Source organism: Musa acuminata, chromosome BXJ2-8 (genome assembly GCF_036884655.1).
Source record: "Musa acuminata AAA Group cultivar baxijiao chromosome BXJ2-8, Cavendish_Baxijiao_AAA, whole genome shotgun sequence".
NCBI lineage: Eukaryota > Viridiplantae > Streptophyta > Magnoliopsida > Zingiberales > Musaceae > Musa > Musa acuminata.
In genome coordinates, this window is record NC_088345.1 from 49,990,064 (window position 1) to 50,006,759 (window position 16,696).

Below are 16,696 nucleotides of genomic sequence, written 5' to 3' on the forward strand. Positions count from 1 at the left end.
GCAAGAATACATATCAATAGCTGCAAGTTTTATAGGTAGGTAGAGTGGTCAATGTTGTCCAAATATACTCGAGTCCAGAGTGGAAGCAGGAAAAGAGTTGCGCCATCATCACCAAGATGGGCATGTAATCAAAGAAGAAAATTGATTTCCTCGTAACCAAACATTTTAAGATTAGAAAAGGAGTAGTTACCTCTATGTTTTAATTTCCATCCTTCCACCCAAACATGCATAACTGGGGCTTATAACTTCTGACCTCTTGACTACACACTGCATCTTAACTGGAGGATATATCCACAGAGAGAAATCATTATCATTCCCTATTCTTGTGACTGGTACTGGTAACGAGTCAATCTAGGCAGACTTACCTCATGACTTGGAGATATTTCCTGGTAGATGAAGTATGTCTATGGTAAATTGGGTAAATTGAAGAAGCTTGCTCTGCTCCCTCTGTTCCCCACCATGTGACTCGGAACATGCAATGACAACATACTTTGTCCACTACCACTTGCTGCCTGCTGCTGCACGCTGACATCTCTAAGACATTTTACATCTCAGTCACTGCTGCAGCAGTGTCATGCCTGACCAAGAGCCCTATTGTCATGAGAGGAATAATTAACATCACACAGACATCCCCAATATATTTCCAAGTCTTGCACACTACTGCAAGAGTGAAAACCCTCAGCCAGAGACTCTACTATCACAAAGAAACGATCATATACCTCTGCCACTCAATTGAACATCTCATTGTTTGCATCAGACTCATGCCAGAACTATTTGTTGATATGAAACCAAATCAGGCTTGTCCGGAAAGTATGTGAGAATCTCTTCAAGAGAAGAACACAAGCCTAAATAAATTGTATTCGAAGGATCAGAGGCATAGCCCATAATCCTAAATTGTAGCTGTAGCATCTCTTAAATCCGAACATAATAAATAGGTTGCAGCAAATGACTACAAGAACAACGATCTTTTGATGGCATTGAAAATAATAAAAAGGCACCGTCAAAAAAATTTGCAATAACAAAGCTGCTACTCAAAGCAATTCAACTACTACAAAAGAAAGATCCAACCACAGGTCCAGATCCCACTCCCTGACCAGTCCACATGCATACAAAGCAACAAAAGAAGAACCACAACAAGAATACAGTAATACCATCGTCCCCAGGCCTCTCCCAACATCAACCTTCTTCATTGCTCGGTGCAGAGGATCTAGAAGAGCTTGTAGAGGGAGGAGGCATCCAGGGGGTGGATGAGGTAGGTGAGGACCAGAGCCACCATCATCAGTAGATAGGCAATGCCTTGGTCAATTGATGTCCCTGCAAAAATAGAACAAGTAGTTCATCAACTGGCCAAAGGGGCACCAGGTAATATGATTCTACTATGCAACACACCATAAACCACCAAAAGGGGATTATGCTTTGGAACAAACGGATTCGTCATATGCTACCAACGTCTCAATGTTCTAATCTTATTGTCTCAAGAGCCTCAGAATCAAGTAGTTCTCAAAGTTGCTTCTTTTGTGTTCCAAGATGATCTCCATCTATAAGGACGTGTTGAGGGCTAAACCAACAGGATTTGTAGGTGAGATTAAACAATGTATTTGACCACCTCCAGACTGCTAAGCTAACAGAAACGTGCAAAGGCAGGAATTTGGCAAAGGAAACACGAACAAGATAACAACAATAAAGATCAGAACTTTACCGTCTAAAGAGCCAAATCTGGGACGAAAACGAAACAAACAAGCATGAGATCCGTGTAAGATAGCAAAAGAAAGGAAAAGAAAGAAGAACGGACCATCACTGGCAGGGGCGGGAGCCGGGGCCTGGGCCTGAACAGCCGGCAAGGCGACCGCAACGATGAAAGCCACAATGGCCACCAAACCCAGGAAAACCTTCGAAGTCGCCGCCATCGTTCTCCTCGCTCGCTCTCTCCGACAATGCAACACAAAGGAAACGCCTTGCGGTCCCTCCCGCTCACGTCGACGAGGAGCAGAGCCGAAGCGAGGAGGCTAATGGCGAACGAAACCCTAACAAACAGTGACCGAACCCTCTCCCTTTCTCTCCTTGCGCTCCTTTATATTTCTTTACTCCCAGTTCTGTTATTCACCCTCCTATTTGTGGTCGCAGGGAGATGACTCACCGCGGGCCCCGCCATCTGATGGTGAGAGAATTGTCGTCCGCCCTGGGGGTGTGCTTGTTGGTTGGTTCAGTAGGGAGTTGCTGAATAAATCACTTTGGAATTACCTTTTTTCGAAGAGAAATAATTTTTTTATAGAATTTAAAAAAACTTAAAAGTTTGATATTTTTTCATACAACCTCTTAATCTAAAATTTTCTTTTTTTTTTTATCGAGGGTCCTTAACCAAATGAAAAAAAAAAATATTTTACTTTTATTTTCATTGGATCCACCAACATTTTACCGCCTTCTCCTTCTGTTATCGCTCTTATGCCCTCATCGGGCTTAGGGATATCGCGAACACGGGTATGAATGTCCATGCTAGTTTTAGTCACATTCACCTCTTGACCTAGGGGCATTATGCACGTTGAGGGGGACAACCGATATAGTTAGTTCGCACAGAGATATAAGTACGTTCAATGGGGCCAACTTATGCATGGAGGGAGGTGACTGACGAGGCTAGCCCATGCATGAAGGCGCATGTGATCATGCAGAGACAACCAGTGGGGCTAGCCCACACAAGGTGGCACAAGTGGTTAGGGGAGGGTGATCAACGAGCGAAGGGTGATGGCCGATAGAGGTAGAATGATTATTTAATAAAAAAAGAGTCATTATTAGTGTGACATTCTACTCTCGTCTCACCCATACCATACATGCATGGCTAAAGTAGGATATTATTTTTTGATTCTTTTATTATTATCAAAAGTAAAACATACTAATTTACCAAATAAAATGATAGTGTTCCTTTATATACAATGATTTTGACATTTGCAAATAATTATAACTTTTAACAAAAAAAAAAAACACCCACGCAACATGTCCAAAGATTATACACATACAAATACTCATAGGTTATCATCCGTACTAGCATGTGCTCACACATGCTCACTTTCCTTCCTAATCACTTCAGTGGGGTATTAATATTTTTACTTATAAAATAAAATTTATAGTGAGTAATTACTTAATAAGTATAAGCATTTATAGTTTTATTTAGGTGAGTATATATCATGTCATATATATAATGCTTCACAATTATCAACATAAGATATTTAACGGTAAACACCTCATTCTTCTTTAGCAAACATAACTCTACCACATAACATACGCAAAATAAAGAGGTAAAATCCTATATTGAAATAACTCAAAATGCTTATATTTACATATATAAAATATAATAAATTCATGGACTTCTATGGACATTCTTATATCACGTTATCATAATATATACATCCACTTACACACCACAAGTCATAATATATATATATATATATATATATATATATGTGTACTTTCACACTATACATCATAATATACACGTGCACTCTCACATCGCACATCACAATATATATGTGCATTCCCATACAACACGTCATAGCATATACGTGCATTTCACATCACAATATATTCATGAACTCTCGCATCACACGTCATAAAAATATATACACTCTCATACCGTATATCATCATATATGCATCTATATAATATATTTTTATCATAATTTATATATTTTTATGTTTGTAAAATATATAAATTTATATTTAGCTCATGCCTAACTCGTGATAATCATATCATTTGAAATATGTTTTCTAAGATACACTATGAATATGATAATTTATACTATCATTATTTTACAGTAAATTAAACTTATATTCATTTGATTTAACTCAAAATTGAAGATGTTGAGGACGACCATGTTCCTTAATGATTGAGTGTGCTAGGGAGTAGCACATCTATCAAATTAGGAGTATAGTATCATGCTTTAATTAAGAACCATGCGTCTTGAATTACTGATTTATAATAATTCATAGCAAAGTTCATAGAAAATTTTTGATAAAATCTCTAATGAAATAGACTATACTCAAATTAAAAATTTATTTAAATTTCACCATTGATTTGTTAACAATTCACTCTATAATCAATGAACTATTTGGTACCACTTAAACCATCGCATAATTTCTGTAAAGAAATTTTACTTCACTATTTTAGTTGATCAAACGATATTGAATTATCATGAAATTTTATAAAAAAACTTGAAGATAGAGAATTAAATATAAACTAATTTTTAGCATAAAATAGAATCATTTGAAGGCTAAAGTATCCTCCTAATTCAACTACCAACATTTATTATATTTTGTTGAAATTGGGTTAGAATTATCTGAACTTATAAACCGTATATTTTGTGCACATAGATAATATTCACTTAATTTCAAATTTCATAGAACCATAAGAGAACCTTTTAAAATATATCAAAACGATAGAGCATAATTATATCCCAAAGTGGGTTAATTCAACTTGAATAAAAATCTTTCTCATAAAATAAAAGATTCTAAGTATCTTAGATTGGGATACTCATTCTGTGCATCGATCTCAAATTAAAATCATACTAGATGTTTTAGAACCATAAGAGAGTTATACAAAATATATCCAAAAATTAAATATTAATTTCAATTCTAAGATACTGTAGTTAAAAAAATAATTTATAATTTATAAAATTAAAATCCTAGATATAACAAGGGAAGGGAAGAATTGGATTTTTCTTATCTTAATATTCTTAGAGTTAGGGTTTCTTAGCCTCCATTAAAAAAAAAATGAGAATAGTAAAAAAAAAAAAAAAGAGAGAGTCGTGAGTTATAAGTTGGTAAAGAGGATGAGGCCAAAATAAGATAGACACCTAAGAGATTACATTGAGGTCTAGGGCTCAATCCCATTGGACCTTATTTGAAGTTTTTTTTTTCTTTTATTAATATAATTATAAGGTTTCAACAACTTTAATTGAGTCTAATTTGGTTTGATGAAGATGATATTTTTTAGTCTGGACATATTCTTTAGTTTCACTTATGTCTCTTAATATTTTTTTTAATATAACACTCATATTTGATTTATATTTTTATTTATTTTTTTATTCCATTTATGCGTAAGTAACTTATTATCCTTCATATATATGACGTTTAAAATTCAAACTTTCCTACTTTAATTATGGTAAAACTTATTCAAATTTTGAGATTCACTTAACAATGATTAAAATTCAACTGTTACTTCTAATAATTATATGCATATTTGTTACCATAACTTAGTCTCATATTCATGTCCACTAGAATATTTTATCTTGTTATATTGAAGGATCATGCCTTCTTGCTACAAAATATATTTAAAGTAGATATTGATGTTTATCCATGGTAAACCAAAATTTTGTAGAACATTATGAAAATTATATTTTAGGAAGCATGTATTTTAATCTTAAAAGTAAAAAATATGAGTATGTTATTTATTATATTTATAAAGCATAGAAATCTCAAATCATATCACTAAGTAAAAAAAATTAGTATGTTATTTTTTTATTTTCTCATAAGATGCCTCAAACTTTTAATTTTTTTTATTTATTATCTCTTTTTCATCTAAAGCCCTAAATGCCTTTCATTGTTGCCTCCACCTTACCGCGAAGCCCATCTATTGAGGCCCCAACCTTGCCCCTATGACTCAGTGCAACAACTAAAGATTAAATCATTGGTAGGATGCAGTGGTGGTTAAGTTGGATGGTACTATGAAATCTAATCCTTAACCCACTACCCTCACCCCTACTCCCTTTATGCGTCCACCCCCTCCACCTCCCCAGGATCCAACCCCTCCATTAGAGAAGCCAGGTTGCTAGATCTTAGCACCATTGGCTCCCCATCGAGTTAATAGTCGCACCTTTATCACTGTAGAAGGAGTAGCCCTGCTATCGTCGATAGACCTCGTTGCGTGCTCTCCAACCTTACCCTCATTGATGACAACCGTCTGACCACTTCTTCCCTTAACAATGAGAAAAACTCTTGCTTCTTTTCCATCAATCACTCTCTTCCCTCCTCCTCAGAACCCTTTGCCTTGTCACTAGATGGGGGATGAAGGCGGGGGTGTGGAGATCAAAGATGATTGGGAGGAAGGGGATAGGGTGGCTTTTGGCGATATGAAAAGGGATGAGGCAAGGACCTCCAAAGGGGGTTTGGAAGAAGAGATATCGAATGAGGGGTGACGAGAGTGATGGTGGTGGGAGTAGTCGGCATAAGGACGAAGGCTTCACGAAGACGAAAACGATGCAATGATCTCCAAAGGGGGGTTGAAAGAGGGGATAGGCTATGAGCATTACGGATAATATCGAGAAGATGAGAGTCACAATCAGATAAGTGGTGACGAGAGTGACGACGAGGGGAGTAGTCAACATCGAGAATAAAGGCTTCACAAGGGCAATGGCATCAAGAAGTTGAGTCACGATCGGATAAATGATGACGAGAGTGACGACGAGAAGAGTAGTCAACATCGAGAATAAAAGCTTCACGGGGTCAATACTAAGGCCGCAACAAGATGAAAACAGAATATCTAAAGTGTTAAAGAAAAAACTAAAAACTTTATTGGATAAATGGCCTTTTTTTTAATCCTTTTTTTACCATTCTTTTTTTTCCCTTGAAAGATGATCAACGATAAGTATATCCCCATTTTCTGGACAGATTATCAAAGCTAATACGAGTTAATCGGACCAAATCAGGGTGACCATAAAAGTACAATTTTACAAATAATTTATTCATAAGATTTTGGGATCAAATGAAGCCTTCATTTTAATTTATGAACCGATAAGAAATTATCACGTGATCAAATTGAGAATATATATATATATATACATTTAAAGGAAAATATATATACATAAACACATTTCCTAAACTTTGAAAGAATAGATAGGCAAAAAGCCCAAAACAAATCGATTGAAACTCAATCCAAAGGAGGTTTGACAGAACATGCTCACACTTGCACAGAAGACGTTTGGCAAGCAACTAAAAAGCAATACAAAGCCTTATACTCAATATGTAACAAAAGAAAAGGAAGGAAAGTGGAAGCCACAAAAGAGAAGAAAGTGTTCTAAGAAAGGCAACAACAGATGAGCATGGAAAAAACTGGCATGCTAATAATTGCATTCTTCTGACTTTGAGTCCCGAGCGAGCATTCTTATGGCAATATGATCAATCAATCATAAACACAGGCTGGAGGAGGGTCTACACCTTCTTTGTTGTTGAGGAATCTCACTACTATGCACGTTATATTGTCTGCACTTCCACGAGAGAATGCAACCTCTGTCAACTTCCTCGCTGCGGCCTCGGGATCCTCTTCCAATCTCACGAGTGAAACGGCATCCTGATGGATGTGAATAGCAATGGAAAAATATCAGAATTTTAATCATGAAGCATCCTCACAAAACCTAGAGGCAGTGAACAGATTGTTGAAATGACCACAAACACACAGCATTAGAGTTCACAGGTTTAACTGAAAGAAGGTACTGGTGAAAGAGGTTTAAGTGCCGTGGAGAATATCTCGAGAGAAGGATCAGACAAAGTAGACTTCAATGAGTATGCAAATTTCAGCAACCTTAATAATAGAAGATCAGCTCCACTAAGTTGTCTAATAAAGCAGTATCATACGTAACAGCATATGCTTGATGTAAAAGAGACGCTCACCTCATTCTTAACAACATCCCACAACCCATCACTTGCCAAAATCAGGAACTCCAATTCGTGATCAACCACTCGTTCCTGTGGAAAATGAATTTATGATTAAGTATTCTACTGCAGTTTGTCATGATTAAACAAAGAAATCATTAAAAATTATTTTCTAGACATCTCATTACACTGAAATCAAAATAAATTATTGCCAGAGGTATAATCTGCCCCATGCAAATAATGTTTATAAAAACAGCTGCAGTATGCAGGTGGACAAGCTCTCACATAGTCCATAGGCAGAATGAAGCAGCATGAGCGACTGCACGTCTGGTTCAATTAGAATATTCATGTGACCAATATACACATGTGAAGACAGATATGACAACATAAAGTGTGTTTTAGAAAGCAACAAAAAAATACTAGAAAATGTAGAACATTGCATGTGTCATGAGGATAATTAAAAACAAAACGATCCCACTTTAAACTATCTGCAGAATACCTGAATGTCGGGCTCTGCCACAACAAATCGCTTGAGAAGGCGATTACCAAATGCTCGTGACATTGCCAATACACCACCCACCCTCCAAGTACCTGCAGGACCAGGATTCCCATAAGCAATAACAAATGATATCCCAATGCACGAGGCTCCTACCAATACAGGATCTAGGAAGGATCCTGCAAGCAGAGAGACTTTTTTTATGATTCAAACCCTAGTCACCTAGATCAGAAAGAAGCAACTTGCAGGACCAGGATTCCCATAAGCAATTCAGAGTTGTATTTTTCCATCCAAAGTCTGAGGATTCCTTTCCAATAACAATATGTAATTAGCTTAAAAAGAGATACTAAATGGATCAATGCTACTTATAATCAAATCAAATGTCCATTAAGATAAAGGCTAATAGTTCATCTGAATACAATAATTAGTATTCTACTCTACCTCAAAATTCCAGGGATTTTTTCTACTGATCACCCCTATCATCTACAAACAAGGAGTAATTTTTAATCCATCATCATGTAATATAAACACCAAAGCATAAACGATAAGTTCTATAAGAAATAAAGGGTACAAAGTGGCACATTCTATTCTAATATCTAGACTGTGAATTGAGCAATGAAACTTCATGTATGCATTTTAAAGAATGACATGTTAGAATTAAGCAAGACAAAACCAGTAGCAATGTCTTGAACACGCAACAACGTACAGAGTAGAAGACTTACCAGTCCACATGACAAATCCTCCAGCATTCTCAATTCTTTTTCTCTCATCAATTCGATTTGGTTTGTGGTCATCAGAAAGCGGAATTGCTACAAATACGAACCAAATTCAGTTAATCTTAAAATGTATGAAATGAACATGAGTTCAAGAATCAGGTTCATATACTGAAAGGAAACAACAATAAATAAAACACGTTATATCAGAAAAAAATAACAGCACAAATTCATTCTAAAACATAAAATTATGGTGTGCTGCAAAATATAAAATAAAGTTGTGATGAATGATGCACACTGGCATGTACAATTTGGTAACACTACATCATGTCGCAAGTGTGCCTATGAATGCCTGGCACACATCAGCTGCAAGCTCTAAAATAAAGTTGTGGTATATTTTTGGTAAGACACCTATGGATGCCTGGCATGTATAATTTTGGTAAGACACCATCAGTTTACTAATGTAGGTGCCTGTGGGTGCTTCGCACACACCGAGGCCAACATGTCCTGACATGGTCCGGCATGCTATATTGCAAGAATATATGCCAAGATGGCTATAACTGATTAAGCTGCTCAGCAGTCCTTGGAAAATTAATGATTACATATCGCCTCCCCAAATTTTTTACATCTTTCATCGTTGTTAAATAACTACCATTGACAAAAAAATGAAGAATAATAAGAACTCCATAAATGTCATGCTTTCTTAAATTGTTCTCATACTGTTAAAAAAAATGGTAGTTAATCAACCATTTCTACAGTGTCAAGATACATAGAAGTTCCATATTTGGTGTTCCACAAGCCATAAATTATGTGTTTTGGCCAAATGCTGATATGACAATAGAAGCACTTGTCAGCCTACCTTTTGAAAATGCCTCAATTTCACAAGTGCTACTGACTAGAATGCCCTGGAACACCAACAATGGTCTCATTCTAATTGGAGTAAGCCAATTATGGGCCTTCTCTGTGCCTCTCCATGAAAGTATTACCTTGTTTATGTTATAGGAAGAAAAGAAAGGCCGGTTGTTATCTGGAGCTGTTTTGCTTTATTGTTGTAAGATAAAATATTTGTAATTTCTCACAGAAAAGATCAGACATTTTTAAACCTTGCAAATGCAGTCATGTGAATCCTTTAAATTTGCATGAAGTTCCTGTCCAACACACAAGAAAATTTGGAACAATACAATGACAAAGAACTGCTAACCAAATCATAACTAACTTTATTGTTCATAAATGACCCCCCAAGAATATGTTCTATAAAAAGAAACATGTAGAAGATTTTAGATATCAGTGGAAAGAACCTTTTCCTGCTTTCGATATAACAGCACGTGAATCTCCAACATTTGCTACATACAAGTGTTTGCCAACCAAGATTGCTGTCGAAGCTGTAGAACCATCATCTCTGGAAGTATTGTTTTCAGCATCTAAGAAATCTGAATCAGTTCTCTGATATGATTCATCTGCATTTTGTCATTTTCCAAAAAAATGACAATCATTTAACAACTCTATGCAATGCATTAAACATATGATAAAGTAAATTCAAAAGCTTGACAATACTTATTGCAAGTTTTATGTCTGTCAAGAACTTTGGATGCTTCATAAGGTTGTCAAATAAGTGCTCCTTCAGATATTCAGCAGCACGTGAGCCTCCATGACCTGCAATACCAAGTTATGTATAAAAATTCAAATATTTCATATTAAGGACAAGCAAAAGTACAAAAGTAAGAAATATAGCAGACCATCAAATATTCCAAAGAAATTAATTGTTTGGCCATCAATTTTAGCTGATTTTACATCAAAGAAATCCTCCATGTTTACTCTCTTTCCCCTGAAGCTTGAATATCCACAATTTAATTTCCCATCATCACTGCAAATAAGCCAAATGATCAATCAAACCAATTTTTCAAAGAACTAAAATCAGAAACTTATTTAAATATACACAAACTTTTATGCTGATATTTTGATAGCCACAGAGCAGCACAATTATATACAAAGAAACCTCGCAGAACATTATGAAATTTATAACCTTTGCAAAACTGCAAAAGTATTTTCCTACAGAAGTTTCTGCAAAACGATGACTATAACAGTAAAATATGGCAAAGCTACATAATGTAAGTTATGTCCTTGAATACAAAATGATTATTTATAGGTAACCATGACAACCTATAATGAGGCATGCCTTTTTAAAATAGTTAAGTCATGACATCTTTATACAAAAATATCAAATGCTTCTTCGCTTATATTTTAAAACATCACTTATCAAATTACCAATGCAGCGGGGTGAAAGCCATCATGACAGATGAAAACACAGACTACTAAAATCTTTCTCTCTTTCAAACTTGATCATTTAAGGAGATTAGTTAGAAAAGATTTCACTAGGCTTGTCTTCTCCAAACACAGCTTTCAATGGTATACATCATGATTTGCGTTGCTGATCCATACCGATGTACTAACCAGTTGTCGGTACGGTACATACCGAACCATACCAAGCTTACCGACATACGAAACATGGGAGCATACTAATATACCTTCGCATTAGTTCCCTATCAAACCAGTATATACCACCCGTACAGAGTGATATGCCACGGTAATGTTAGCTTAAGCCATCAGGTATAGCACAGTTGGCTTAAGCCATGTTTTTCAACAAGGCATGCTGAAAAAAAGAAGAGAAAAGAAAATGAATATGTAGGCAAAAAAGATCTCCTAAAAGCAATAATGCAAAAGGATTAATGCAACTATCCAAACAACCCATTAAAAAATGATACAAGAACATGAACATGTATAGTGGGGTCTGGCTATGGTATTTATGTATTGCAATAGTTTGTATTTGAACATGGTCATATCGGTTCTACAATCTACATATAGGACAGAATCAAATATCTTGTTTTTAAAACTAGGAAACACAAAATCTAGTATTTCTTTTGATGATATATATTACATGGTCATAGCAACATGCAACACTACCTGAACATATAATCCATGGGCATTGCATATAAAGAATACCTGATCCTTAATAGCTAATATTTGTACTCAAGCCATGTCTAATTAAGAGAAAAAATTCAAGGCTAAGCACATTTCATCAATGATCCAGATATGGTGCCTTAACACATCTGATATTTGCTAGAAGTCTAACATAAACATATGTTGTTCTTAACCAATAAAGATTTTATGTTTAGAACTATGTATCCATTATTTTTCAAAAAAAATATAATTTTATGCAATGGACATCTTAGGTCAATATCAAATTGATTAAAGCCCCTCACATTATAAAACAAATAGCTGCCGAAAGCAGTAGACTGAAGTCCTATAAAAAATTTGAGGCAGTCACTATGTTGCATTGGTTTTTATGTAAATGGCAATTCTGATATGGCACCCGGTACAGAATGTCTGACAATTAAGGAATAACTTAAACACATCTCCATCACTGAAACAACCTGACTAAGATGCTGCCACTTTCACTTGCTGAACTAATAACTGGCTAAACATAGAATCACTTGTTAATTTTAGAAAGATATTTTTAGTTTTCAGTAGGTCTCCTGAAAATTTTTAAATGGTAACAACATCATCCACTTACTAGCATAAATATACTGGCATTACAAACACTTCATGATAATCCTGTGGCTAATTTTCTTCCACCTGAGCAACACCAACCTAGATCGATCCTGCATGCCACCTTTCCTTATCTCAGATGGTAAAACATGAGAGGTCTTGGGTTCAGTCTCTATCGTGTGTGAAGTGTGCATTTTGTCCAACGCTACAGTCCATTCAGTGTGTCAACTCTTCCCAAATGATTGGACCATCCACACAAAGCCAAACTGATCCTGTACAGCATTAAATGTCGATGAATTCCTCCACAGATAGTGGAACGTCGTCCAAATGCTAAAGTAAAAACTAAATCGCCTAGGACATTGACGATCATCGAACTAGATCGTGAGTATATTTTAGCAATAATTCCAGGAATTTACCTTCTCCATGCTCCAGTGGCATAACCCCCATCGCCCACCTCGTCCTTCTCGGGCAACAGATGAGAAGCAGCTCGGGGATTGACGGCACGACCTGAATCAACCATCATACCTGCCGCCGCCTCGACTCTCCGGTGCTTCGAAGGACACTTCACCCCGAGTTTGTTATCCTTGCCGCGCTTCAAGCTTTTGACCTGCCCCTCTCCATCGGAAGTGGAATGCACCGAATTCTCTGCGCGATTTCCCTCATGCCAGCAGCATACCATCCAATCGGGCCGATGATCGCCTGCAACACCGAAATACTCCATTCGGCATAAAGAAACAGAAGAAATGACGAAATCCGGAGACCATTCTACCGGAAATGGGAAAGAAAGATCCACCTTTTCCGCAAACAAACAAAAATTCCACAAGAATCATACATCCACATCCATCGTTGATCATAAGATTAACAACTTGATGTAGAAAAAATATCAGCGAAACCGTAGATTAAGAGCGATGAATGAGGAAACCAACCTCGATCGGATCGTCGTCGATGCAAACAAGATTAGGGTCGTATGGATATGGAGAAGATTTGGGAGAGCGGGGCGGTGGGGTGAGGACGCAGGGAGCCCCTTCGGAGGAATAAGGGGGTTCAGGTTGAGCGTTTCCTTTTCCCACCCGTTTTGGGGGTCTACCCGTTTTAGACGCCTTCCCGTTGATAAGAGACGGAGGCGGCCCCACCGGAGGGGGGGGCCCAATCCAGCGCCCTCGCTGCACCCGACCAACTCATTAAGGCAGGTGAGATGAGACGCGAACGATGGACGGAAAGGTGCGGTGGGTAATTTGCTGTCCTTTTGATCCGGGTCATTTTGTTATTTTCTTTATTTTTATTTCTCTTAAAAAAAGCGATTTTTTTTTTAACGAAAAGAGAAAGAAGATAACGAAATTTAAAATTTTCGAATCAACAAATATTAACTATGATTAATATCAACTAATTGAAACTAGAATAGACATACTAAACATAAAAACATTTTTATAAATATTTATAAAGAGTTACAATTTATTCCAATTCTGTATATCTTCTGTAATTGGTCATGCTTGTGTAATTAATTCATGTAGGAATTTAATGGATGTCATTATGCCCCCACAAGCTTACAAAGAACATCTGCTAGAACTGTACAACAGAAGAAATGGCAACAATAAATGGATGGTGGAAACACTTGAATAGAGACAGAATTAAGTATTAGCGAAAAATGCAAATCATAAACATAAAAGCAAGAAGAAATGACCACTTAACATAACGGGAAAGCATCATCTCCAGTCTCTCTGATGTCTATTTATATTGGGAAGACGATAGATTTTACCTCTTGACAGAGAGTGGCAGAACACGAGGCGCATAGCCACAGGCAGAATTGCGAAGAAATTAAGCAACTCAATCTCGGAAACTTGAGAGAGACTAATTTCCAGAGTAAAACTCACATGGAAAGCTTTAATTCTAATGCCTACAGCAGCATGGATGATTTGGTACTATTACACACATGCTTCATGTTACCTGAAAGCTATTTTCCGGAGTAGACACGTATTTAAAACATCACCACTGATGCCTCCAGCAGCATATCAGTGATTTGATGCCCCTAAAGATGATGCTTCATGTTACCTCAGTATATTAATAGTAAACTTCAGATGATGCACAGTATATGAAAGGAATGTTAGGAAGAAATCACTACAATGAAATATACGTGATATTGGTCAATACAAGCATCTATCTCATCAAAAAGATTATCTTGATAAATTCAAAACCAACAAAACTTTCTTCAGCTTATTTATTGTTAACAATGAAATATACACAAACCCATAACAGCTTCTCACTTTTGAAGACATTTCCACCTGCTTTTCTCCTTCTGGTTCATAATTGCATTTAGGCTGTCCTAGTGTGCCAGATTCATGATTCTCTCATCATCTCCCAGAGTATTTGCGTCAAGCTCCATTTCGACTCCCATTACAATACATGCTATAATACTCACGGAGAAGTGAGAGGCCGAATGAGCGGTGGTGTTTGGAAAATCTGCCAACTCAAGTGAACTTTGGCAAATATTGTAAAGTTCTCACATAAATTCAAACACATAAATTACCTCTTCCAGCCAATCACAAAAGAATTACTGTCGATTCAACAAGATCCAGACACCTTTTATTTCTATTATCTGCTAAACTTTCTCTAACACTCTTAACTAATGTAAATGATTATACACTTCAATTACCCTGCCAAGAGGCAGAGAACACTCCCTCTTCGAATCCTCTAAATGAAACTCATTCTCTATATTAGGTTAATGGGAAGATCCATGATAATGACTGAAAATCTAAACATAACGATCTTCAAATGCTGTGTAAAAATTTAACCGTCAATAGGCAACATGCTTCTACTGAAAATGAACCTAAATGAATGAACAGAAGATATATGATGTCACATTTCCTATAAAATCAGACATTCAAAAACATATTTTTGGTATATAGAACAGTATTGAAGCTTTCATCCATTTTCTTTTACTTCTTAACAGAAGAAATTATAAGCTTGAAGAAAATTATTATGCAAGCACAAAGCAAACTGAAGAAACAGACAACAAAAAATTTCACAAAAATGATCACCAGTAGTATCATAAGTGAAGCTAAAGGATGACACTGAAAATGAAAAAAGAGGAAAGATCAAACCCAACAAAAAACCAAAATGCCATGAAGTGTATTCCCAAATGGTAATCCACCTCATATGTTGCTCGGATACATGAAAACCCTAACCCGTCCACCCTGCAATCGGAAATCAGAACGAAGTCAAGGAAAACACAACCTTTAGCAAGGGTTAGACATAATAGAGGCAAAACACCAAAGCATCGATGTGAATCTCACCATGGATTTTGGCGGGAGATTGGACTTGAACTTTGCGCGGACGACGCCGCTGTTGCCGTGAGGGCGAGCAACCTTACCCCAGATGCACCGGTACTGGGTCCCCTTGTTCTTCGTCTTGGCCTTGTAGATGTACGCCATTCTCTTGCCACAGTACCACGCGACCTCCTCCTTCGTGTTCACCCCCTCGATCTGGACCAGCGAGGTGTTCTCGTACTGGTTCGACTTCGACCTAATTCATCACATCGAAATCCGATTAGAACAGAACGTTAAATACGAAGATGCAGATGGCGAATCCGAACTCGACTTGCCTCTTGTATCCGAGTATCGTGCCCCGGGCATACAACCTGCGATCGAGATCAAGGATGACAGGAACAGAATAAGTACTTGAAGTAGAAGAAGAAGAAGAAGAAAATGAAGAGGAAGATGTTTGATTCGCACCTGACGCGCTCGCCTTGTCGGCCCTTCACCATTTTCGCAGACGAGCCGGAGAAACCCTAGTCGGCGTCGTTTCTGCACAAGCGCGGTCTGTATTCATAGCTACGGATTGGACAGTCTAGATCGCGTGATTGAATCGCGGACGGTTCAGATCGCGTACCCCTGTTTGGCCTCGAACGAATCGTTGAATCACCCGTTGAAACTTCCTGGGTGATGTGGGATCTGGACCTGTCCCACATATGGACCCTGACAATTATCAGGGGTGATTCAGCTTACTACGTATTCTCTATGGCAAACATGCCAAGCACGTGGCAGCACCAATTACACGGTAGTAGAACCTTCACCTTCCCCACTTTTCTTGTCGTCTTGGAATGAGATGACACACTTAATGTTCATAGGGAGCCGATAATTGATGAAATTATATTTGAATTCCTTAACTAGCTAACCAAAGAAGAAATTTGACTCTCGGAAGAGGTTAGCGAACCTTGCATGCGACTCCCCTTAAGGTTGTTAAGAAAGTTCGACATATGAGCGGGTCAATAGTTTCGAATAGTATTATTTGAGATATGAAAGTGATAA

The 16,696-nt window shown here is 37.1% G+C and overlaps 3 protein-coding genes across 6 annotated transcripts; all 3 read right to left on the reverse strand.

Moving 5' to 3' along the window:
- Positions 1-946: 946 nt before the first annotated feature.
- Positions 947-2,066, reverse strand: LOC135620025 (arabinogalactan protein 41-like). The gene is made up of 2 exons (XM_065122606.1): positions 1,793-2,066; positions 947-1,314 (listed from the first exon to the last, which is right to left on the reverse strand). Exons 1-2 carry the CDS (start codon positions 1,905-1,907, stop codon positions 1,208-1,210), a joined length of 222 nt encoding a protein of 73 aa, XP_064978678.1. The 5' UTR covers positions 1,908-2,066; the 3' UTR covers positions 947-1,207.
- A 4,818-nt stretch (positions 2,067-6,884) lies between these two features.
- On the reverse strand, positions 6,885-13,675 carry LOC103996066 (probable protein phosphatase 2C 52). Of its 4 annotated transcripts, none has more exons than XM_009416877.3 (10): positions 13,319-13,675; positions 12,809-13,091; positions 10,583-10,710; positions 10,401-10,499; positions 10,145-10,303; positions 8,856-8,942; positions 8,356-8,430; positions 8,137-8,228; positions 7,656-7,730; positions 6,885-7,335 (listed from the first exon to the last, which is right to left on the reverse strand). In XM_009416877.3, exons 2-10 carry the CDS (start codon positions 13,069-13,071, stop codon positions 7,168-7,170), a joined length of 1,146 nt encoding a protein of 381 aa, XP_009415152.1. In that variant the 5' UTR covers positions 13,072-13,091; positions 13,319-13,675; the 3' UTR covers positions 6,885-7,167. The 4 variants fall into 4 exon arrangements, with proteins under 4 accessions (XP_009415152.1, XP_018685981.1, XP_009415153.1 ...); XM_018830436.2 differs by lacking the exon at positions 13,319-13,675 and adding an exon at positions 12,495-12,664 and having other exon boundaries at positions 12,809-12,944; XM_009416878.3 differs by lacking the exon at positions 8,356-8,430 and having other exon boundaries at positions 13,319-13,661.
- Positions 13,676-15,387: 1,712 nt separating this feature from the next.
- LOC135620027 (large ribosomal subunit protein eL33w-like) lies at positions 15,388-16,206 on the reverse strand. Its single transcript, XM_065122608.1, has 4 exons — positions 16,121-16,206; positions 15,991-16,026; positions 15,683-15,911; positions 15,388-15,583 (listed from the first exon to the last, which is right to left on the reverse strand). Exons 1-4 carry the CDS (start codon positions 16,150-16,152, stop codon positions 15,542-15,544), a joined length of 339 nt encoding a protein of 112 aa, XP_064978680.1. The 5' UTR covers positions 16,153-16,206; the 3' UTR covers positions 15,388-15,541.
- Between the last annotated feature and the right edge of the window lie 490 nt (positions 16,207-16,696).